Source organism: Mesoplodon mirus (assembly GCF_964341445.2).
Source record: "Mesoplodon mirus genome assembly, chromosome: 5".
Taxonomy (NCBI): domain Eukaryota; kingdom Metazoa; phylum Chordata; class Mammalia; order Artiodactyla; family Ziphiidae; genus Mesoplodon; species Mesoplodon mirus.
Window position 1 is genome coordinate 34,153,753 of NC_138980.1, and position 17,280 is coordinate 34,171,032.

The window sequence follows — 17,280 nt, forward strand, 5'->3', positions numbered from 1 at the left end:
CGACAACCTTGGGCTACTGGGGTCGCTGTCCCCACTGTCCCCACTTCAGGGGAGATGGCTCTGGCCAAGCTGCCCAGAGAAGGAGGCCTGGGACCCTGACTGGACTCAGGCCTGGACTCTCTGGTGCTCAAGTGGTCTTGGGACACAGGTGTGCCCCTGCTGGACAGTGAGCTCTGTGCTGCCAGACCCCAGGGCCAGGGGGCACAGATCAGAGCCCCGTGTGTGTCCACAGCACATCCAGGTGAGGTGGAAGGGATGGGCCTGTTTGTGGTCACCGTCATCGCTGGGAGGAGCCGAGCCAGGTGCTCTCTGAAGCCCAGCAGAGCGCCGCGCAACCCACGTTACAGGAGAGGGCCTTGAAGTGGGCTTGTCATCTCCCCCAGCAGGGCACGGGGAGGCCAGGCCCACGGGTGGCCCCCACTGCAGCTGGCCATCTGAAACTTGCCTCTGGAAGCCCCTGCTTTCCAGGGGTCAGTCCCAGGCCAGCAAGGAATGGAGGATGAGCAGGGGCCCTGGGGAGGGAGTTCACGCGGCTCAGGCCAGACCTGCACCCTCCCGCTCCTAGAGAAGGGAAGGGTTGGGGGGGGGGGCGGGCGGGCTGGCTGGGTCTCTCCCCAGCAGCTGGGAGCAGGGACCTGGCACCTCCTGTGGGGGAAGATAGCCACATGCCCACTGCCCGGCTAGGCCTGGGCTGGGGCCTTCTGCACCTCCTACGTGTGACCAACCCCTAGGACCATGGTGAGTAATCTGACACACGTTAGAAATAAACACGGATGGGGACTTCCCTGGTGGTCCAGTGGTTAAGACTCCACGCTCCCAATGTAGGGGGCACGGGTTCGATCCCTGGTCGGGGAACTAAGATCCCACACGGTGCACGGCTTTAAAACAGAAAAAGAATATTTTTTGTGTACCTTTGCAGGAGTGGAATTGCTGGGTCACAAGGTACCACATTTACGGCTGTGACAGCTCTGTACACAGCTGTGAGAATGTAGAACTCCTGGTGCCTCCGATGTGGGCTGCTAGCATCCACCCCTCGTGTTTAATTTCAAATGTTCACCTCAGACTAGTTTGGGCTTTACAGAAAAGCTGTCATATCTAGCCTCCCCCCAGCGCCCCTCGTCAGAGGGTTTTGTGAAAACCAAGGACTAACTTGTGTACCTGCCCATTCGCACGCTCCAGACTTTTTTCCCATCTCCGCAGTTTTCCCACTAACGTCCTGTTCTGTTCCAGGGTCCGACCTGGCAGCCCACATGGCCTTCAGTCATCATGTCTGCTTACCCTCTTAAAACATGTGACGCTCCTGCAGTCTTTCCTGGTTTTTCATGACCTTGACAGTTTGGGGACCAGTCGGGAATTTCTGTAAAATGTCCCCTAATCTGAGCCTTTCTGAGGTTTTCTCGTGATCAGACCAGGGCTATGGGTATAGGGAAGAACACCCAGAAGTGAGGTGCCCTTCTCATCACATCCCACTGGGGATTGCTGACACCCTGAAGACGACCTTGACCTCCTGGCTAAGGTGGGGTCCCCAGGTTTCCCCACAAGCAGGTTACTGTCCTCAGCCCAGCCGACACCAAAGCGGGGGAGTTATTTAGAAGATAACTTTTCAGGGACTTTCCCGGCAGTCCAGTGGTTAGGACTCTGTGCTTTCACCGCCAGGGGCCCAGTTTTGATCCCTGCTCGGGGAACCAAGATCCTGCAAGCCGCATGGCATGTCCAAAACAAAAAGAAAAACAAAAACTTTTCATACAGAAAAGTATGAGAGGAAAGGGCCCATGGCCCATAATTGCACTGCCTAGATATCTACTGACATTTAAAGAAAATAAAAGTAATAAATACACATGGATTAAAAAAAAGGTTGAACTATACAGAAAGTACTATTAAAACAAAAAGTAAAGGATTCACTCTTTAGAAGAAAAAAAAAGCTATGGTCCTTCCAGAATGTCTGTACATACAGACACACAGACGTACACGCAGGTACATGAGCCTGGATTCCCACCCTGACCTGTCGGGGCGCCAGGGCATCCATGTTTCCGATGCGCTCCACTTTATGTTGCCTTCCCCTCACTGGCAGCTGGGAGGCTCGCGCTCTGAGCCCCCTTCCCTTCCACACCTCCCTGTGTCTGCTCCTGCCCAGCTTGGCTCCATGGGCCTTGTGGTCTGGCGAGAGCCCCCCTGAACCCCTTGGTGACAGAAGGGAAGGCTAGAGATGGGCCCCCATCTACAGGTGAGGAAACTGAGGTCTGGAGAAAGAACGGACTGACCTCTGTGTGGGTGCCCCGGCCAGGACAGAAGCTCAGGCCCCCAAACCCTCTGCTGCCTCCTAGCTCTTCCACGTGGGCCAGTCACTTCAGGCCACTTCTGGGGCCTCTCCCAGCCTTGATGTCTTCATCTATGAAATGGGGTGAAAACTCCTGAAGGGCTGTAGTGAGGATAGGGTGACAAAACATAAGGCAGAGGTGGGCATGGGGTCAGGGTGGGGCAGGGGGTGTGATCAGGGGTCACCCAGGCATCCCCCGGGGCCTGGGGTGTGAACAGAAACACTGTGGGTGGAGTGTGGTCCCCTGCCTGGGGTCTCCTGCCTGCACAAGTGGTCCGTGGAAGAAAGCCACAGGTCCAAGACCCTGATTATCCGTGGGAGCGAGTGCACACCTGGGGTTCTGAGAAAATGGTCTGTCTGGGGCCGTGTGATCTGCCAGGCACAGCCAGGACGGCAGTCCTAAGCTCTGCTTTGCCACGGTCCACCCCCCTCTTGCCTGTGGGAAGAAGGGCCCCCTTCAGTTATCGCTCCATTTTCCCGTGGCTGCCCCCTTGAACTGCAGGCCTCAGGTGGAGCCATCTCTGGGATGCTACCCCCACTTCTTCCACTTGTCAGGCCTGTATCCATCCCCTTTGCCACTGTCTTGAGTCCCAGCTGCCTTGCCCTAGACTCTGAGCCCCTGGAGGGCAAAGCCACTGGGGAGATCTTGCTCTGGGCCCTATAAACATCAGTGGAAGGGAAGAACAAAGGGTCCCGGCATCTTTCTTGTCCTGCTTCTTCCTCACATGCTAGGGTGAGCTGGGGCCTATGGGGGCAGCCTGCAAAGCACTTCCTGCCTTGTCTGGACTTGGGAGAGGGCAGGCACAGGGACTTGGGGAAGACCTGAGGGTGAGTGTGCTGAGATAGTGGAGGGTGGGGGCCTGCCCAGGTGGGCCACCCTCCTAGACTTTCAAAGGCACAGGAAGCCCAGGCCAGCAGGAATGCTGACAGCCGGCGCCCACCAAGTGCCCACCTGGAGTGGGAGTGGGCTCATCTGTTAAAGGAAGAAGCGGCGTCTCCTCTCTGAAGCCTGAAGTCATTGCTCCAGTGCCCCTCTCCTCTCCCTCCGTCCACCCTTGTGCAAGGGCGGGCCCCCAGAGGGGGCTGGCACAAGCTGGCATCACCAAGGATGGTCGGGCCTAGACCAGGGGGACGCATGGGGCGGAGCCAGGCCTTGTCAGCCAGCGCGCGGAGTGGGTATGTGTTGCAGGTGGCCAGGGTGAGTATTCAGTCCCGGGATGGGGTCTGGGCCAGAGCCCCCCGGCCTCTGTCCACACCCAGCTCAGGGCGGGTCACCGAGACGACTAGAACCCGTGCAGGAAGGCCCCCTGGAGGCTGCTCCTGCCAGTGCACGGTCCCCGTGGCCTGCCTAGGAAGGGGCGGGGGCGTGGTCGCAATGGAGGGGACCACCCCATCGCCCCACTTCCCCGCGCCCGCTGCTTCAGAGCTGAGGGTTGGGCGGACCCCGGGCATCTGCGTTCCTGGCGTCATCGACGACATTAAACAACTTGGCCAGGACGTCCTCGGGGGCTTGCCGAGGCCCCACTTTCCCCGTCTGCGCCCCAAAGATCCCTGAGTGGCGCCGGTAGCGATGTTCCCGACCCCCTTGTCCTGGCGGGGCCGGCCCACTCTTCCTCACCAAAGTAACCCGCGCCCTGCCCTTTGTGACCCCAGCCCTCCTCACTCCCGAATGGGGCAAAAAAAGAGGAACGAGCGCACGTTAGCTCGACGCTACCAGGCGGGGAGTCCTCCCCTCCCCTACCTAGCTGCGGGTCTCCGGGAGCGGCAAGGGGGACCCCCCCATGAAAGCAAGCGGGCGAGAGAAGGCAGGGGGCGCGCGGGCGAGCAGGGCCACAAACGGGGGAGAAGAGGGGGAAGGGTCGCGCACGTGGCCGGGGGGCGGGGCTAGCCGCTTCCGCACCCCCACCGGGCCACGTGGGGAACGGACCCCTCCCCCATCTTGACCTGGGGCGCGCCCGGGCCAGGGTGGAAGCGTCCGAGGAAGGGGCGGGCCCCCGCCGGCCGCGCGCCCCAGCGTGGGGTGGGCGAGCCCGCGGGGAGGCGGGGCGCGCGCCGAGCAGGGAGGGGCGCGCCCTAGGGGGCGGGGCCCTCCGAGGAGGGAGGGGCGTGACGGGGCGGGGCGCGCTCCGGAGGCGGGACCGTAGCGGGGACCGGGCGGAGCTTCCTGGTGTGAGGATAGGGTGCTCGGGGAAGCGGACCAGGGGTGGCCGCAGGGGGAGGGGAGGGCCAGAGGGGGCTGGATCCCCGGCCTGGCGCCCCGCGTGGGGAAGGAGTGCTCGGAGAAGGAGGAGAGGCGTACTCCGCTGCCAGAGTAGGCGCGCCAGGGGGCGGCCCCTTCGGCCAGGCCCCGCCCCCAGCGGCCGCGCGCAGCGGGCAGGGTGGTGGAGGGCGCGCCAGGCGGGGGGCGTGGCCGCGCGCCCCGAGGGGGCGTCCTCCGGGCGGGGCGGGCCGCGGCCGCCCCCGCGGGCTCCGGTGCGTCAGGGCGCGTCAGGCGGGGCGGGGCAGGCCGAGCGCGGGCGGCGGCGGCGGCGGCGCGCGCCGGCCTCCTCCTCCTCCTCCTCCTCCTCCTCCGCCTCCCGCACTCGATCAGCCGCCGCCGGCCGGACGGGCGCCGCTCCCGCCGCCTCCGCTCCGCCCGCTCGGCCGCGCCGCCCGCCCCTGCCTGGCATGTCGGCAGCCGTGGCGTGCGTGGATTACTTCGCCGCCGACGTGCTCATGGCCATCTCCTCAGGCGCCGTGGTGCACCGCGGGAGACCGGGCCCCGAGGGCGCGGGCCCGGCCGCTGGCCTGGATGTGCGCGCGCCGCGCCGCGAGGCCGCCCCGCCCGGGCCCCCGGGGCCGCCGCCGCCGGCCCCCGCCGTCCCGGGCCCAGGCCCGGGCGCAGCCGCCGCCGCACCCCACCTGCTGGCCGCCAGCATCCTGGCCGACCTGCGCGGCGGGCCCGGCGCCGCTCCGGGGGGCGCCTCGCCCGCCTCCTCTTCTTCGGCCGCCTCGTCCCCGTCCTCCGGCCGCGCCCCCGGCGCCGCGCCCGCCGCCGCCAAGAGCCACCGCTGTCCCTTCCCGGGCTGCGCCAAGGCGTACTATAAGTCCTCCCACCTCAAGTCGCACCTGCGGACGCACACAGGTGAGTCTGGCCGCGCGCCCGGCCCGCGCGAGGGCGGCCTCCCGCGCTCCCCCCCCACGTCGGGACCCCGAAACTGCGTGGCGCGTCGGGGGCGGGGAGGGGGGCGCGCCCGGGCCGCCGCCGCGCCGGCCGGGAGGGCGGGGCCTTGGTGGGTGGGGCGCGCGCGGGGGGCGTGGCGGCCACGCGGTCGGGCGGCGAGCGGATGGCGGGCGCCGAGGCAGCGGCAGGGGCTCGCGGGGCGCGCGTCGCGGCGGGGTCCGCGGGCGGGATCGGGGCTCCCGGGCAGTTTCCTTCGCTCTCGGCCTCGTTTCTCTTTTATTTTCCGTTGGTTTCGGATCTGGTTGGTGGGCATCGTGGTCGGAGCGTCCAATTCTGAGGTTCTCGTTCTCTCTGCTGCCTTGGTTTCCTTCTCTGTAGAAAGGCAGGAGGAACCGCGCGCTGCCTCCGAGGTGGCCGCGAGGATTCACCCCAGAGAGCGGCAGAGCGCCTGGTGCGGAGCCAGGTTGGGGGGTGCCCGGCACATTTTCTCTTCCTTTATATGTATTTTAATAAGGCGGAAGGCAGGGTTGGGAGTGCGGGTTAGGGCTTGAGTCTGGGGAGGAGGGGGACCCCTGAGGGTGTCACGTCTTCAGTGCGTTTCGCAGCTTCCTGGGTCCCCCCCACGCCCCCGCCTGCAGCGGGAGTCGGGAAGGCTTGGGGGCGGGGGACGGTTCCGCGCGACACTGTCACGTCTCACAGCCCAGCCGGGGGTGGGGAAGGGCCGCTAGGGAGCCGGAGGTAGGGGGGCTTTGGCTACCCTTTCACTCTGTCACCCCCTCTTTTTCCTCCTGTGGGTCCCCCCAGTCCTCCCCACGGAGTCCCACCCTCAACCCTGAGGATTTTCTCTTGGGCTGGGGGTCTGGGGATGGTGGGCCTCGGTCACCAGCCTGAGTTTGAACATTGGAGGTGTTCCTTCTGTTGGGAAGGGCAGGGGAGCTGGGTGGGCGTGCGCTTGGACTTGGTGGTTCTGTCCGTTTCTAGCGCATTACCTACCGCCTCCGGGCTGCCTTCTCCTGAGGGCCGTTATGGGGGTCACGTCGGGCAATAGGGTGCATCAGCTTGGCTCAGTGGACACGCTCTCACTGTAGAAACAAGTGCAGTGGGTGCATGGAAGCGAGGTTGGATCTAGCGTTGTGGCAGAGACATGGATGGTGTGACCCCTGAGAGTGGCTCAGACCCCCGAGAGTGGCTCAGGCCCCCTAGTGCTCTAGTTTGGTTTGGTTTTTTCCACATTCTGTTTGAGTCTCTGGGTCTGGTGAAGGGGGTGGCCACCCCCCTTCCCACTGTGGCTCTGTAGGGACACTTCCCCAGGGTATACTGGGATTCTTGAGAACCTCCGTGGGCCCCCAGGCAGTACTGGCCCCCCCCGTAAGCCTTTGGGGGAGAAAGGGCTCCTTGTCGAGGGCCTGGATGTCAGTATTGCCATTCTGGTTTTAAAGAGAAAGTGAGGCCCAGGGGACTGAGTTGGGGTGTCCCAGTGATGGGTGGGGAAGGGCAGGGTGCCATCCCCCCATGCCTTGCCCCCTGGATAATAATGATGCTGGGCCCTGGGGTAGGGGGTGCTGCTCCTGAGAGTCAAAGTCGTGCACCCAGGCACCTTTGATGCCGGTTTTGGAGGGTTTGGGGCACCTTCGTGCTCAGTGATTGCTAATTCAGCATCTGTCTAGTGCTCAGGACCACCAAACCCTACCCAGGGTCTGTGTCAAGGCCTTCGGGTTTTTCCAGCCCCAGGGGAGGGGGCAGCTGTTTTTATGCCTGTTTTGGGGTGGGGAAGCCATGCTTGTCTTGGACCTCTTGTTGCCCACTGCTGGGGGCAGGCCTGGGGAGTGATCTGATGAGGAGCTTTAATTAGATGATGGCTGTCTGCTGCGCCGTTGTCCCCCGAGGGCCTTTGGGAGGGAGTCCCATTCCACCCGCCTCTGCCTGATGAGGGCTCTCCTCTCTGTAAAGCAAAGAGAGCTCCCATCCTGGCCTGGCCCCATTTTACAGATGAGCAAGCAGGCCCAGCAGGAGGAGCCAGGCGAGTTGAACATGGCGCCTCATCATCCCTGCTCCATTTGGCACAGAGGCTGGGGTGGGGAGACCAGGAGGGGCGATGGGGTCTTTCACAGGGCCACCCAGCTGTGGGGGAGCGGGGACGGCTGTCCTCTGGTCCCCTGTGTCTGGCCTGCAGCCCCTGGCCCAGAAGGAGCTCTCCTGCCTCCGGTGTGGGGTACGGAAGGACTGGGAAGCTGCAGGAGATGTTGACGCGGTTGCCGTGGATACCGAGAGGGAGAGGGAGGGAGGTGGGGCGGGGGCGGAGAGGCTGGCAATCTACTCCTCGCTCTCCCAACCTCCCTCGTCTCCGGACTGCTCCCCTACCCCAGAGCCCCCGGTGTCCAGCACCTTCTGGGGGACTCACCCCCTCCCCGCAAGGAGCTGACATCTGGAAGTGGGGCTGTTAGTCTAGGGTCTCCCCTTCGGCCTTGCTGACTTCAGGGCCGGCTCATTGTCTGTGTGGGGCGTCCTGGCTAATGTAGGGTGTTGAGCAGCCTCCCTGGCCCCCACCTGGAGCACCCCCCGTTGTGACAATGACAAATGTTCTCAGACATCATCCAGTGTCCCCTGGGCATTGCGGCAATACCTCCAGCTGAGACCCCCTGTAAAACCCTGTCTGCTTCAGCCTGAGCAAGAGTAGCTGAGCCTTTACAGTGTGTGAGAGGCACCGTGGGGATGACCCAGTCCCCGTCCCCCGGGGCTCCTGGAACACTGGGGGGACAGTGACAGCAGCGGTGATGGAGGAAAAGGCTTCCTGGAGGAAGAGGCCTCTGAGCGACACCAGTGGGGTCAGATACAGCAGGGAAGGGTGTGTCCCAGGAGAGGGGACGGCACCCTGGCTGCAGGGGGTGGGGGCAGGGGCCCTGGGGCGTGGATTTGGAGGGCTGCGGCTGTGGTCGGTGGGAGGTGGGGAGGGGGCAGAGTAGGTAGGTGTGCCCTTTAATCCCAAGGGCGGGGGGGGGGGGCAGAAAGGCCCGGCTTTGCAGATGAAAATCCGTTTATGGGGAAGGGATTAGGATCCAGCAGAGGGATCGAGGAGGGGGGCCGCTGCGTGGGAGGGAGAGCGGTGGGGCACCGCATGAATTGGGTGGGAGGGACAAGGCCCAGGACTTGGAGGACAAGAGGCGGCTAGGGCGACCTCTGTTTGCCGAGCGGCTAAGGGTGGTGGTGGTGGTATTCTTTGCTGAACAGGCCCCCAGGAGGAGAGGCAGACAGGGAAACTGAGGCCCAGAGGGGAAGTAGCCACCGCACCCCCCAGGGCTGTCTGAGTCAACAGACCCCACCTCCACCCCTCGCAGAGCTGTGAGCGCCCCTAGCGCGCCAGGTGGGGCGCAGGAGACTGGTGGCTTATCTGGGGGGCCAGAATGGGGCAGTGCCAGGGCGCGGGGTGGGGTGCAAGTGCCAAGGACTGCCCGCCCCCCAGCCCCCACCTCCCGCAGCAGGGTGCAGCGAGCAGCTGGGACTGCTCACGGTGCCGGTGCCCCAGCTGGGGGGCGGGGGAGGGTGCCCCCAACCTTGCAAGGGGCGATAACCACCCCCCACCCAGGCTCCCTGATAAAGGTGGCCCAGATGGCCCGGGAGTTGGCACACGATACCAGCCTGAGGAGCTGGCCTCCCGGGGAGGGAGGGCGGCCACCCTCACCCAGTCCCGCTTCCAGAACAGCGGGGCTCCGGAACACACATGCTCTGGGGGGCCTGAACACACAGGCACTGAGTGGGACATCACCCCCGATGCTGAAGATGCCAGTCCGGGTGGGGAAGCAAAGCCAGAGCAACCTGGGTTCCCCGGGAGGGAGGAGAGGTGTGGGGTGGCAGGTGGCCCGCTTTTTATGTAAACGGGGTAGTGGTGGCTCCTACCTGGGGGGTGGGGAGGTACAACAGATGACGCACCAGCAAGCTAGCTGGTTAGCTGCTGCTGGAGCTGTAGCAACCTGAGTGCCATTCTCGGGGCTTGTAGACGCTTTCCACGCATGTGTTAAGCACCCACGGTGTGCCAGGCCTGTGCCGTCAGCTTTATGGTCAGGTGGGGGGCACATATCATACCCAGGAGAGACAGCATAAGCATAAGAAAGCCGAGGACGGGGACGGTGGGTGGGTACCCCAGCGGGATAAGGAGAGTCTGCTCTGAAGGGTGACGTTAGCGCAGAGAAGGGACGGAGTGATGGAGCAGCTACCGGGGCTGCAGAGGAGCGAGGCCACAGTAAAGACTTCAGCTTCGACTCTGAGCCAGGGAGCAGAGCACAGGCTGGACGGCCCAGGCGCCGCCGATGGGCTGCCGCCCCACTCCCGGCCTGAGGGGGGGCGGGGCTGGAGCCACGAAGAGCCGGTGGTGGTGGGGGGGGGTTGGACATATTTTGAAAGGGGCTCTGATGGGATTTGCTGCCAGGTACCACGTGGGGAGGTGAGGGCCTGCAAGACCTCTGCCTACGGTTTTTGGTGGCAACCGCAGAGCAATTGAAATGGAAAACCTACAGGAGGGGCGGGGACAGGGAGAGAGATGGGGGTGGCTAATGTCTAGGAAGTATTTAAGATCACAGAGCAGATGAACTTCGCACGGGTTGGTCTTTGTTAAAGCCATCGGGATGGCCAGCCGCACGGGGACCCTGTGCTCTGACCCCCGGACCTCAGCATCAGTTTTCAGTCCTTTTGGTTGTATGTCCGTACTGTCCTTCGCGGCCTGCTCAGGCCTATCTCCTTTGGGAAGCCCCCTGCCCCCCCACCTGCTGCAGTCCCAGCCTTCTCCAGCTCTCCTGGGATGCTACCTTACCTGGGCCCCTCCCCCGCTGCAGTCCACCTGGTAGGTGGGCATTTGCGCAAGGGTTGGCTGTGGGCCACACCCCCCCCCTTAGGTTAGTGATGACCTCAGGAGGTCACAGTGAAGGTCAGCTGTCAGACCCTTGGCCCCCAGCCCCAGCCCAGGGAGGTGGGGCGCTGTCCCCCGTGAAGGCCGAGCACACTGAGCCAGGCCTGGCGCACGGTCGCCAGGACCTCCTTTACGGCCGTCCTGAGCTCACCCCTAGTCCCAGCCCAAGTCAGAGGGTCAAGTCCACCGCAGCCCCGCCCACTGCATCTTCCTCCGGCACCCAGGTGGACTCAGCAGACTGGCGGCTGCACCCGGCATGCCGGCTCTGAGCCTCTGAATGTTACGGCCCTTCCCGGCCAGAGGACTGAGAGGGTGGCAGGTCCTGGCATCCTGCAGGCATCCGCCCGACGTTGTGGGGAGGGAAGCCTGCGAGCCCCAGGCCGCGCCACCCACGTGTGCACGTGCGCTGCGCTACCCAGCAACCGGGCATGGGGCGGGGTTGGCAGGCGGCCAGCCGGCGAGGCGACCCCCGGCCCCGGCGGGAGCGGGACCACGTGAGCGGGGCCGGCTGGGGCTGCGGATGTCCCTGCCGCGGCCGAGCTACGTGCGGCAGCTGTGTTCCCGGCGGCTGCAGGCGTCCGGCCCCTGCGGGCAGTGGCACCGCTCTTGCAACCTGCTGGTGGCAAAGTAGAGCTGCGGGACGGAGGGAGGGGAGGGCAGGGCGGGAGGCGGGCCCCGCTGCCCTAAATGGGGAAGTGAGCCAACTGCGGGGCGCACCCGTGGCGGACTGACCCCCCTCTCCCCCCCCTTCTCCCCGCCTGCGTCCTGCAAGATGGCGACAGGGCCGCATGCCCCTCGGAGGGGCGTCGCTCCCCTAGGCCCCCGTTTGCTCGGAAGCCAGCAGCCCCGCCCCCAGACTTCGGCCCTCGGGACCTGTCGGTTCAAAGTGGGGTGGGGTGGGGTGTCCCTTCTGGGACTGTTTTGAGCCCCGTGATTCTATGGAGGACGTCCCCGCTGGGGCCCCTCCCCCAGCGGCTGCGGACTCTGCCTGCTGGATTGTTCCAGGGGAAGCATGGGGTGTGTGTGGTGGGGGCAGTCCCAGGGATTTGGGGCCACCTGTGGTCTTGGACAGTTGCTCTCCCCCCAGCACCATGATTGTGGCCTGTGACCGCTGGGGGAGGTGGCACCAGCGCGTCTGGGTCCCCAGCCTCCTGGGGCCTGCCCTCCCCCAGCCGTGAGTATAACCGACAGGTATCCCACAAGAAACTTTCTGGGGGAGACTTTGACCCACCCTTTTCTGCCTCGCTGGTGGTGTCCGAGTGCGACCAGGAGGAAGGGGTGGGGGAGGGGAGGTTTTAGTCCCGCTCTCTCCTGGGCAGCCCCTCTGAAGTCCACTGGTGCCCCTCAGTGGTTCACGATCCCATCCCCCTCCCAGCCCTCTCCCCAGGGCGGGCCTTGAGCTTCCAGAGCAGAGATGTCACTGGGTCACTCTGAGAATGCAGGTTCCCCCCACCTCACGGCTGCGGGTCTGTCCCATGGCCCCCACCTCCGGCTCCTGGTCAGCTGTGCACCTCCCCACTAGGGTGCTGCTTTGGGGGTGCTTCTCTGATCCTCGGCTGAGGACACCCTTCAGTCTGTCTCCCTCAGCACCTCCCCCACCGGTGGGCGTGTTTCCTGAGGCAGGGTCAGCCTGGGTCACCGCAGTCCCCAGTGCTCGGTGTGGGCCTCCCAGTGTGTAACCTACCCTCACCCCACTGTGGCTCCCCCTCCTGCCCCCCAGCTGGCCTCCCCCTCTTCCGGGTTCCATCCAGTGCCACGAGGGGCGACCCTGCCCACGTGTCCACACTCTATCCACCCCCAACATACCCTGCAAACCCCCTGGGCATTGGGCAACACAACGCCTGGGGATTCCAGGGTCCCAGGTACCCGGCGCTGGGTCCAGAAGGGTGCAAACTCTTAGGTGCTTCACGGCCCTCGGGCCTGGGGTGTGGCGGGGGTCCCCCCGGGTCGGCTGGGGACACGCTGACAACACACACGTTGATGTGTTGATGAGGGGGGTCGGGCGACCCCCCGGGTTGATGAGGGGGGTTGGACGACCCTGATCCGGGGCGGAGACCCCCCAAGGGATGGGCGGGTGGGGACTGGCAGGCGGGGGATGGCGGTGGCCCGCAGGGGCAGGATGGGCGAGGCCGCCCTGGCGGTGGGAGGGGTCTGCGGAGGAAGTTGCCGGTGACGGCCCGCCCCTCCCCTCGCCTTTGCTCCGGGGCGGGGCGAGTCCTGGGCTGCCTCACCCAGGGGCTGTCCCCTTCTCGCCTTGCGTCCCTCCGCGCCCTGCGAGTGCGGCCCCGGGGTTGGCTGGGTGTGGGGGTCCCTTCACATGTCCCTCTGCTCGTAGAGGGGCCACGAGGGTCAACAGTGGCGTCAGGCACGGGGAGCTGCCCAGACGGTGCCCCCCACGGGGTGGTCATTTCCAAAAGGAAGGGGCTTGACTGGGATCCCGAGCACCTGGGAGCCCCCGGAATGCCCCCACAGGAAGGGCAGAAGGGAGTTTCGCGGGAGTGGGGACGGCAGGACCCGTTTGCATAAGAAGCCTCTCCGAAAACTCGACGTGCGTTCGGAGCGGACACGTGTGTGCGAAGTACACGTGCCACCGAGGTGGCACCTTCCTGGGGGTGGGGGCGCGCGGGCGCGCGGTCGTGGGAGAACGCGGTCTCTGTAGATTCTCCTTTCAACCCATGGCAGCTGCTCCCAGTCTGATTACCATTAGTCGTAGGAAATAGAGGAGAGTGTTCACGGGGGTTCGCGAAATGAGTTGGGGCCGTTTTCTTTAAACATCTAAACGTTTTAAATTCACGCGCAGAATTCAGCCTCTAGAACGAGGTGGGGAGGGATGAGGCAGATGACGAGGACCCTTGGGGATCTGATGGGGCTTCTTCCTCTCCCTCTCTCCCCCGATATTGACCGCTGTCTGTCTGTCCTCCGCCTCCTCCGCGCAGGTGAGCGCCCCTTCGCTTGCGACTGGCCGGGCTGCGACAAGAAGTTCGCGCGCTCCGACGAGCTGGCCCGCCACCATCGGACGCACACGGGCGAGAAGCGCTTCCCCTGCCCACTCTGCTCCAAGCGCTTCACCCGCAGCGACCACCTGACCAAGCACGCGCGCCGCCACCCCGGCTTCCGCCCGGAACTGCTCCGGCGCCCGGGCGCCCGCAGCACCTCGCCCAGCGACTCGCTGCCCTGCAGCCTGGCAGGCAGCCCCGCGCCCAGCCCGGTGCCCAGCCCGGCCCCCGCCGGCCTGTAGAGCCCCAGTCCAGCCGCCCTGAGCGCGCCCCCGCTGGGCCTGGGCATGGAGCACCAGCAACACGCCTGCTGTCCCGGCCCGGGGCGGGGAACGGACTGACCGCCAGCCCGGCCCCTTCCAGTGTCCCCCTGAGGGCCCCCAAGATGCCCTTGCCCCCTCGAGAGAACAAGGAGGGGTCTGAGACTGGACCGGGGTCATCCGGGCCTTGGAGTTTGCTCTCGGGAGGGGTAGTGGCCCCGTGTCTGTATATAGCCATGATCGTTAACTCTCTTCCCAGCTGTTAAACAGGGACCCCGGGTGGGTGGCCAGGAGGCGTCCCCCTTCCCCCTTCGCCACCTCCCTGCTTTGAGGGACGTGTGGGCCTTGGGGGGAGGTGGCCCAGGAAAGGCACCCCCTAACCGGTGTTCACACTTGGTCCCCAGGCCCCTCTGTCCAGGTTGGGATGAAGTATGCAAAGAGCCATAGGTGAACCAGGGGTTACCGCGGGCTGCCTCGTGTCCCCCCATCCCCCGCCCCGGGAGCCCCTCACCCCGCCGAAAGCCATTGGAGACGTTCAGGGAAACGGGGTGTGGCCCAGCCGCCCCCATTCGGGTACTCAATCTCAGGTGTCCACAGGTTCTGCCCCACTGCTCACGGGAGGGGCCCCTCAGCTCCCCAGCCTCGAGGGCTGGGTGGGTGGGGACGGGGGAGGTCGTAGGGTTTCCATAGGGGTACCAGTTTTGCTTCTGAGACTTGGGGTAGGGAGGGAGAGAAAGGGGGGGTCTTCCAAAGAGCAATTTGATTCACGGTGGGGGCAGGGTGCGGGGTGCAAATATCACGGGATGGGAATTACTGCAGGCTTATTTATTTTCCTCTGCTGGCTTGGGGGGCTTCCCTGCCCCTCTGGGTGGGTGTGTGAGTGTGTCAGTGAGAGAGACTGGGGGGAAGCTGGCCCCCCAGTTTGGATGGCCGGCTCCCCTCTGCTGAAGGGGAAGAGTCCCCGACTTTGGCCTTGTGCAGCATCACGTGACAATCAATCCCTCCTATTTGGGACCAGGCCAGCCTTCAGGCGAAATGCACCCCTTCCCCGCCCTGCGGATGGGGGTGAGAAGGCCCCGGGCCCTTGCACCATCCTGCCCCGGGCATGGCCAGTGGACCAGCGGTTGAGGTCCTGCCACGCGGGCAGGCGGGAAGTGGGAGGGCTGACCCCCGAACCCCCTGGGATAGCTCGATTTTTTTGGACCGGGTAGAATATTTTTTCAGGCGCCAATCTCTTCCTTGATCTGGGCCCCGGTGGGTGGTCTGTTGTCCTCAGGCTTTGTGGGTGTGGGGGGGAGGGCCTGTGTGGTCTGAACTTAGGATGGGGAGGGACAGATGTCACGTCCCTTCCTGGTGTCTTCCCACTGTGGCTGCGGTTGAATTTCATTTTGGACAGAGGGACTGAAGACCCCGGCCCTGGAATGGGAAGGGACCCAGGCTCCCTGTCCCATACCCTGAAAAGGCCTATCCCGCCTTTGGCTGCACGAGGTCTGTGGCACCCCTCTGTGTTCCAGAACCTTCCTGCCTCCCAGTTGGCGGCTGGGGCGTTTGGATGGCACTAGCGTGGACCGGAACCGACCCTGGCAGGATCCAGGGACAGGTGCCTGGGGTCCTGGGGAGGGGGGCGGGGCTGCAGAGGATCTTCCCGCGGTGGTGAGATGCCTTAGTCCAGGGGGCAGAGGGTGGGCCCGGGTCTTGTTTCCCTTTGTGTCTGTCTGGACGCCCCCTCATTGTCCCAGCCCTGGCCGGTGCATGTCCGCAGGGGTTGGACTGTGGTCTGAGGACCCAGGGAGCTGAGAACTTGTCCCTGCCCCCCGCCACCCCGTGTCCAGGGGTCTGAAGGGACCGATGGTCATTGGGATCTGGCTCCAGCCATTTTAGCTGTGGCCTCTTGAAGTGTGTGGGGGGGTAGGGTCCCAAGGGATTTGCGCTTTCGGGTGACCCCCACCCTCCCCTTGCCCTGCCTGGCCTCATCCTGGTATTTAATTAATTAAACATGTCTTTTTTAAACCCGATTTCCAGAGCCTTGTAGTTTTTCCTATCGCTGGTCCGAGCCGGTGGGCCCTCTTGAGTCCCTCGCCAATGAGGTCCCCAGCCTCCTCTTGGGGAAACTGAGGCAGTGGGCTAGTGAATCCGGGGACCTGGTGGCGGTCTTGGCAACGCCCCTCCAGCCCTAAGGTGCGGGGAGGGGGCTGCCCTCTGCGGCGCGTGCTGCAGTCCAGCGGCACCCACGCCTCGCGCAGCTGCGCCCCCAGCCCGCCTTCCGGCTCCGTTACCCGGCAACCGAGGCGCTGTGACACGGCGCCCGGGGGCGTCCGCTGCCCGCCCCCTTCCGGAACCGGGGGCGGGGGTAGCCCGCGCTTCTCTAGACTCAAGGACTCGCGGGCTCGACAGGGCTCCTCCCCGGAGGTTCCCCTCGACCCCTGCCCGGCTCCTGTGCCCATCGTCTGGCTGCTCCTGTATCATATGCCGGCTTCCAATTGAGAGGGCAAGGGGCCTCGGGAGCGTTGAGAAACTGGTGAGGGTTCTGAACCCCTTCTTAGGAAAAGTGCATCCCAGGTTCCAGCGGTCTCCAGAGCCCGGAAGGCGTGTGGGACTGCGGTGGGGGGAGCGCGGACCCTCCCCACGGGTTTCCCCGCTTCCCGCCCCCGGGAAGGCGGCAGACCCGCCATCTGGTGGCCTCCCCTGGTACTGCACCACCGGCTCCGGCCCACCCCTCCCCAGGGTCCTGTCCTTGGGGCCGCCAAGGTCGCCCCAACCTGGGCACGGGGCCCTCGCCTTTACTCGAGGGTGGTCTCCTTCTGGCACTCCCCTTGCTCCCTTTCTCCTGGAATCTGGCCCGAAAGCCCGCAGATCTCGCTCCCTGGACCCCTGTCCCCCTCCAGCTCTGGCAGGCTTCTCTGCTCCTTTGTGGCAGGGTTCCTGGAATGCTGGGTCCACGCGGGCAGCACCCCCCTTTAGTCTCTCTTGGTCGCACTCCCACGTGCCCCAGAAACAGCTTGAAGATGCCCCCTCTGCCTCCTGGACGCTTCATTGGCAGGTCGCCTCGGGGACCCCTGGTCCTTCTCCCCAGGTGTGCTGAGGACACCCCCTGGTCCATGCCAGCTGGACCTCACCCTCAACTCCAGGCCCGGGATGTTCTTACCCCTGCCCCCAGTCTGCCTTGGTCGGCTCCCCTTTATCACTGCAGCTTCATCTTTCCAGGTGTACAGGCCAAAATCTTTGGGGTCACCCTTGACTCCCCTCTGTCTCACCACCCACATCCAGTCCACCCGGAAATCTCCCTAGAGCTCTACCTTCAATACATATCCAGAATCCACCCACTTCTCCCCCCTCCTCGGCCTCCACCTGGTCCCACCTCATCATGGCCCACCAGGACCAGCGTGGCCTCCCCTGTGGTCCTTGACTCCCACCCTCACTCCTGACAGTCTGTCCACCCTGTAGTGGCCACAGGGCGCCAGTGAGCACCTGTACCAGGTCCAGTCCCTCCTCTGCCCAGGAGCCTGCAAGGCTCCCACCTCCCTGGGGGTAAAAGCCAATGCTCTCTCCATGGCCCACAGGGACCTGCACGACCTGCCCCGTCCCCTCCCTGCCCTCCCCTCCTCCCTCTCTCACCCTTGCTCAGTCTGCTCCAGGCACATGGA

The 17,280-nt window shown here is 64.8% G+C and overlaps 1 protein-coding gene across 1 annotated transcript; it reads left to right on the forward strand.

Moving 5' to 3' along the window:
* The first annotated feature begins 4,823 nt into the window (after window positions 1-4,823).
* KLF16 (KLF transcription factor 16) lies at window positions 4,824-15,651 on the forward strand. The gene is made up of 2 exons (XM_082622106.1): window positions 4,824-5,441; window positions 13,317-15,651. Exons 1-2 carry the CDS (start codon window positions 4,985-4,987, stop codon window positions 13,616-13,618), a joined length of 759 nt encoding a protein of 252 aa, XP_082478232.1. The 5' UTR covers window positions 4,824-4,984; the 3' UTR covers window positions 13,619-15,651.
* The last annotated feature ends 1,629 nt before the right edge of the window (window positions 15,652-17,280 follow it).